The 6,985-nt window shown below is 37.9% G+C and overlaps 1 protein-coding gene across 1 annotated transcript; it reads right to left on the bottom strand.

Moving 5' to 3' along the window:
• Positions 1–1,053: 1,053 nt before the first annotated feature.
• Positions 1,054–6,379, bottom strand: zgc:92907 (uncharacterized protein LOC436733 homolog). Its single transcript, XM_044204849.1, has 4 exons — positions 6,174–6,379; positions 3,671–3,833; positions 1,420–1,558; positions 1,054–1,322 (listed from the first exon to the last, which is right to left on the bottom strand). Exons 1-4 carry the CDS (start codon positions 6,252–6,254, stop codon positions 1,211–1,213), a joined length of 495 nt encoding a protein of 164 aa, XP_044060784.1. The 5' UTR covers positions 6,255–6,379; the 3' UTR covers positions 1,054–1,210.
• Positions 6,380–6,985: the final 606 nt, after the last annotated feature.

Genomic DNA, 6,985 nt, shown 5'->3' on the forward strand with positions numbered 1-6,985 from the left:
CAGCGTTACACCAACACTCACGAAATAGTACAGTATGTATAAAATCACTGCAAAACTGTATAAATAACTTAAAAGTGGTCACTCGACACCAGCTGAACGGACTGAAATATGATCAGTCTTCAAAATCAAAACAATTTAACAGTATTTACTTCTTCCCTGCAGGTTGGATGATTTATGACAGCCTCTCGTACACTGATCGCTGAGGCAGATGGTGCTTCTTTTCTCCTGCTTTTCTGCAGAGACACAGGGACAGATCGAGGTAGACTTGGTAGAAAAAGGTAGTCGTGGCATATAAAGAGGTATTCCACTTAATATATTAACAACATGACCTGGTGCCATGTCAAAAACTTACTCTTAAAAATGGCTTAGAGTTGAAAAGCCACCGAGTGTCTGCATCTGTTCTTGCCAGTTTGGACTGGGAGAAGTTGGACTGTACTCCACTATGTAATAATATTCAACCTGCAAGGTCATAGTTTTAATCTCGATCTCTGCAAGGTCATAGTTTTAATCTCGACCTTTAATCTTTAATCTGTTGCAAGAATCGGGTCAGCTTGCATCTCTGTTATGCAGCAAATTTCTTTAGTGTCTTTGTAAATCAGCTCCATTTACACCAAACCGGCTTTTTATCTGCCTTTTAAATAAATGGAAACTAGAAGGAAGTGATGTGAATTCCTATTTAGAAAGTATTCATGTACAGCGTAGGTTAGATTATTCAGATTTCATTTCATAATAGACATCTTCAGTGAAATATACAGTATAACCTTTATTTACATTCATATGTACAAGCACATGCTGCTTTCCTCCAGCATGTGCTTGGCTACGGTCGTTGGCCTACAGTAAAAGAACGGTCTATAACTCTGGGATTACACAAACATAGAAAGAAACGAGATTAGAGCAACACAACATCACAAACAGGCAGAGTTTGGTCTGAGTAAGACGTCTGAAGAGAGCTGACTATCCCACATGCACTCACACACAAATAAAACAATCAAACCTGTTAAAAAAACTAAATCTAGAATATATATACAAATAACTCACAGCACACATAAGGAATTGAAATTAGACATATATTATTATTGCATACAAAAACTCAACAGCATCAGTTGTGTACTATACAATCATAATGTAAGAACCAAGTATTATAATCTACTGCAACATCTTCAACAACTTCAGTGTAACAGAAAATAAGCAGTCCTGTAAAATTAAAGTTTCACTGAACACCGAGAGCTTTGTCTAGAAAGTTTGCAAAAAGTTTTGGCTGTCCAGGTGGGAAGGGCTGAAGAACAGAGAGATCCATGGTCCTCAGAGTTTCTGTCAGGGTGCTAAAAGAGTTAACAAGGGGAAGAAAAGTGTGTTACTTTTGTTTTGCTAAATAATCTCACATGTATAAACTGCAACAGGCCTGTGAGAAACACATACCTGCATGTGCAGTACAACAAGTGGGAGTCCATGTGTAGCTGTCTGGCCAGCTCCAGCTGGTGGTTGTCCATCAGCTTGTCATTGACTACGACCAGCAGAGGCTTGCCCGCTCCGAGCACCTCCAAACAACTTCCTGCTCCTGAGGAGAAAAACAAGATCCTTATTCATGACTTGAACTAAAGTCTGTCTGTGTTTTTGCAGCTGCCGGTTTCTATTCCTGGAGGTGAACAACACTGTGACAGAGAGACGGCTGAAAAAATGTATTGGTAGCATAGTTTTTTTTGTTTGTAGGTAATTTAGCTCATAATAAGATTCATTTCAACTGTTAATGTAGCATGATACCAAAGCATTGTTGGAAAATTAAAGGCAGAAGACAAACAATAGCAAACATGAACAGGGACAGTGTGACATGACACAAGCAAGTTTAAAAAAATTACATGCTTTTGAAAATAGTCAGCAATAACTATATGTTATATTAACGTAAAGTCTACACACATGACTCGTTACATTAACGCACATCTTCTGGACTACTATCTTGCACATTGCAAATATTCTTTGTACTTCATGCTGTAAACTCTTGCACATTCCTGTACAAACAGTAATTTAATTTAAATAACAGTCATATTGTACATATTTTTTTTTACTATTTTTATAATATTTTTCATATCTTATTGTCTATTTTATATTTATGATTTTTGATTCGCAACTTTACTTGTAGTAAACTGGGTCAAATTCCACAAACATTAATATGATCCTTTAGTACATATTAGTCTTCTCCTCCTCAGATAAGATTTGACCTCATTAACAACCATAAATGTTAATAAAACATTTAGTTGCAGAAGTACAACCTCGATATTGTGCCAGCGCCGCCTCTGAACATAGTGGACATGTAGTCTGCCAGTCTAAGTCCAACCTCCCAACTGTCCTCCCTTCATCATGAATGATCACTCTTAAACCACTGTAGTTCAGCCTAAAAAATAACATGGCAATCTTGTCTTGGTGGACTACAACACAAAAACAGGATGAAGCAAACCTCAGCTACCTTTACCAAACAGACACAAGGTCATCCAGAATGATCATCTTAATCTCACTTGTCGTCTCCTAGGGGTGTGCCATATCGTATCGTTTGCGATAATATGGGCATAATGTTTAATATGCTAAAAAAAAAATTAATATCGCTATGGCAATATTCCGACAACAAGCATGGCTGAAATCAAAAGTAACATTGCTACCGGCTCCACGGTGGAGTTCGTTCCAAAACAGGGGAGCGACTTCAGTAGAGTGGAAGTGGTTTGGTTACAAAAGATCAGATGTAGCAAACTATGGTAATATGTAAGAAGCGCAAGAAGACTGTAACAACAAAAGGGGACAATACAACAAACTTATCTCACCACCTCAAGCAGAAGCACCCGGGTGAGTACGAGGAGAGCAGCTACTGTGAGTTCTAAACCAAAAATATTTTTCAGTATATTGTCATATCGTCAAGAATATCATTATTGCAGAAATACCTTGAAATATCATGATATTATGTTAGGGCCATATCGCCCACCCCTATCGTCTACCAAGCAATCGGTCACACCAGACACCTTAACACGTCAAACCAAAGGGTTGACGGATCCTAAGAAGTGCGGACTACAAAGCTGCTGCTGCTGCCCGCTCCAGCTAGCAGCAGCTTTGCTACAGGTGTGCACTGCTGAGAAAAAAGGAGCAAACACACCTGAAAAGACACAACAGTGGCTCAAATGCAAACAGGACTACTACAAATACAATCTAATTTGTGGATCCCGTTTTGGGGTGTTGAGCCAAAGACGTTCACAAATGCGGATGTCATCACAGCACAGCGAGGACACGAAAAAATAGTTTGCTCTACGCCCTCTGATGCCCTCATGTTGTATCGGCCTGTTGCTGACGCTCTGCTGTATTAATCATCAGTTTTCTGTTTTTAATGTTTGACACGGCTGACATACCTGTATTTTTCTTTGCTTTGAATTCTACATAGTTATTAATGCAACGAACACGGAAACTATCTGCTTTGGCTGACGCTTTAAATAATTATTAATGTGCACTAATGTGTTTTTAGAAAACCTTGTAAAATAGACAGTAGTTTGACTTATGGAGCAGCATCAGTTGAGTGCGATGGAATAAAAGGAATGATAAATTAATATGTAGCCACTATTCACTCCTGTAAGAGTCAACACTGAGTGTATTGTGCTGAGAGAAATAAGTTCAAGGCTTTTGATATTTTACTTACCTGCGTGGCTGACGACGAGGTCCGCCTGCTTGATGTCTTCTGCTATCGAGTCTTTGAATCGAAAAGCCTCCAGTCTGATGTGTGGACAGCTGTCAGCAGCTGGAAGAAGAGATCCTCTTCCAACCTGAAGAACCAAACGCTCATATCCACGAGCCTTTAAAGCCTGTGGGGAGAAAATAAATATCTTATTGTAAATCTGGTCACAAACACTTTGAATTTATCAAGATGTTTTATAGAGAAGCACTATTTGGATAATAAAGCTAAGACCAAAATGGATTTCACACAAAAATTAAAAACCAATGTGAAAACTTGAAGTATTCTGATATCCAAGTTTCCCCACTAATGATAAGAAAGAGCAGGTCTGAGTCACCTGAGCCAACTCTCTAAATTAACTTCCTGAGAACCAGTTTTAACACCTGACAGCATCACAGTTGTGGTTTCATATTTCCTATTTTGTGGCTGATATTTTCACACAGATTATCAGCCAGGGGCATAGCACAAAATTCTGGACCCTGTACATAATCATTCTCTATGGGCCCCTCTCCGCATCCACGGCTATTCATTCTAGTATCTTTGTAGTATCTTTGTGGGCCCTCCTCACATGAGGGCCCTTTAAACTCAGCGTTTAACATTGTAACCTCTCAATGTACAGTTTTCACAATATTTAAGAAGCTTTAAGGTTGGAAATATGATCTTATCCCACACTGTATCAGCTTCTTCCAGCTCTTCATTGAAGATTGATGTTTAATCTCAGTGACATATTCAGACCCAAGACTTGTTTTTCAGGCTGCATTATTCCATCAAATGGAAATATTCTAAATATCTTATTTCTTTTTTACTCATTTCCCCCAAATTCAGCCTGACATATTTGGTATCTTTGGAAAATGTGGGATCTCCACTAGAATTAAAAATAAAGTTCTGAGAGTCTGAGCAGTGTTTGGCTGCACAGCATGAGTTTGTAATTACTGACCAATCGACGGCTTGTTAAATTGTTAGAAGTTAGTATACAAGGAATTAACACAATATATACATTTTGGTACAAGATGTGAGCTAACAGGTGTCGATCAAACTGCAGCTTTGGAACACTGATATCAATTAAACATTTGAGAGCGCACAATGTTTATCAAAAGATTGAATCCTTTGTTTTTTTAAGAGGTTTGTTCAGTTTTCATCAGTTTTTGTTCAGACATCTTTTTTTCCCTACAAGTGGCTCCTCCCTTGTGCATTGCATTGCAGGACAATAGACCAATAGATCAATACCACACTGAAAAACAAATTGCAACTGATCTAGCATGCATACTGAGAGTGCTATCTTTAGCTGACAGCGAGAAAGTCACACACTCTATTGTTTGAACTCGCCTGGATTACTGTTATGGTCTGTTGTTCCCGTACAAAACACTGCTGCTAGGACCTTGACTTGAAGCAGGAGGGCGGGACCACAACACTCTTAAACCCTTGCACTGGATATGTGTCTCTTTAAGGTTCTACTTTTAGTCTTTAAATGTCTCCATGACCTTGTCCCTGTTTACCTCAGCAATTTGATCATCAGATATGTTCCAGCAAGATCACTTAGATCGTTGTAACTTCTTACACATCCCTGCAATTCAGTCCAGGCTGATCTTTCCAACGTTACAACGGCCCCAAACTGTGGAATTCCCTCCCAGACAATCTCGAGGTGGTTGATAACCTTGTGGCTCTTAAAAAAAAACCTTAAATCATACTTGTTTAGTCTGACTTATAATTAAGTTCTGTTTAATTTAATCTCCATTCCTTCACTTTTATAATACTTTATTTCTGTATTGATCTCATGTGCTTGTTGTTATTCTGTAACTTCTTATTGCTTTAATCATGTGAAGCACTTTGTATTTTTTTTTTTAAAGTGCTAGTATGTGACAGCAAACCTTATCAATCTGATATGTAACTAATAACATTATTATTGGCCACATTACATTCAAGTGTTCCAGTTCCAGGACAGAGGCGGACTATCATTAATAAGTAGTGTTATCATTAATAGTGTAATAAATAGGACCTGTGCTATGACGCTCAAAAGATTCAAAAGATATGCTGTGAAAAACGTCTGTATATTTGCTCTACATGCTGTACTCGAAACGCAGTCAGTAGTATACACAGAGGTGGAAAGTAACTAAGTACTAAGTATCTACTCAAGTACTGTACTGAAGTAAAAATTTGAGATACTTTACTTTATACTTCTACTCCACTACATTTCAGAGGCCATTCTGCATATTGAATACTATTACTCTGATACTTTAAGTACATTGTTGCTAGAAAATCTGTATTTTTGTAAGTGAAATTTTGAATGCAGAACTTTTTATTTTTATAGTGTGGTGTTGCTAAGTGATTTGAATACTTCTTCCACCACTGAGTGTACATATTACATCGTTGCAGTATATAGTGGTATAGTAGTAGCTATGTAGTAAGGAAAGGGAAACTAGCAACAAATGTAAGCTGTGTCTGTTAGCTTACTTAACTTTACTTTACTCACCTGCACGTTCTCTGGACACGTGATGCTTTCAACGAGCTCATCAAAGCTCGTGGTGCCGACGGTTACAAACACTGTCTTCATGGCTGCTCGAGTGAAGCTGTCAGTTTTCAGGTTTGTAAGTATTTTTAAACACAACTCTTCATCCTCCTCTCACAACTCATCTTCAGCCTACCAGCAGCCAGACCTGACAGCTACTTCCGCTTCAAACCGATGACGTCGCAGCGTCTGTGCCACACGTCATGCTGCCACCTAGAGGTCTGGAGCTGTAACTGTTTCATGCACACAGCCGTGGAAAAATACCAGTTTAAATCTCAGCTTTAGTGCCTCTGAGTTGATTTTCCGCACAGTAATACATGGCATGTAATATTAAAGTAAGTCCCTTGAGAAACACTCGTTGGTTTCAAGAAATGTGAGTTTTCTGCATAAAGAAAGAAGCCAATGTGATTAAACAAATTAAGGATTAAGGATATAAGGATAAGGATATAATTTAAGAGTTTCATTTACTACCTATTCAATTTTGATCCGTTCTCTGCCATTGTACTGTGGCCTGATAATCAGACTGAATTGACATTTTGTTTCACTTCATTATTTATGGTCAAAAATATAACAAAGAACAAAACAAACTAACTGGTGACTAGAGCTTACTGAAAAATACAACAGTAATACTACTTCAATGAGATCAGACTGAATTCAATATTTCAATTAATATTTATTCAGTATTTTTATTGTAGAAACACTTGACTTGTATATAGACATTGTATGTTGTCGGTCATTGTTGCTATTTATGTATATTTATAGAACTTTTTCACCTA

This window comes from Siniperca chuatsi, linkage group LG8 (genome assembly GCF_020085105.1).
Source record: "Siniperca chuatsi isolate FFG_IHB_CAS linkage group LG8, ASM2008510v1, whole genome shotgun sequence".
Lineage (NCBI taxonomy): Eukaryota > Metazoa > Chordata > Actinopteri > Centrarchiformes > Sinipercidae > Siniperca > Siniperca chuatsi.

Coding starts and splice junctions, on each gene's coding strand:
- zgc:92907 (XM_044204849.1), bottom strand. CDS start 6,254: ATGAAGACAGTGTTTGTAACCGTCGGCACCACGAGCTTTGATGAGCTC. Junction 3,834..6,173: donor CGTGTCCAGAGAACGTGCAG/GTGAGTAAAGTA, acceptor TTCTCCCCACAG/GCTTTAAAGGCTCGTGGATA. Junction 1,559..3,670: donor CCTCGTCGTCAGCCACGCAG/GTAAGTAAAATA, acceptor TTTTCTCCTCAG/GAGCAGGAAGTTGTTTGGAG.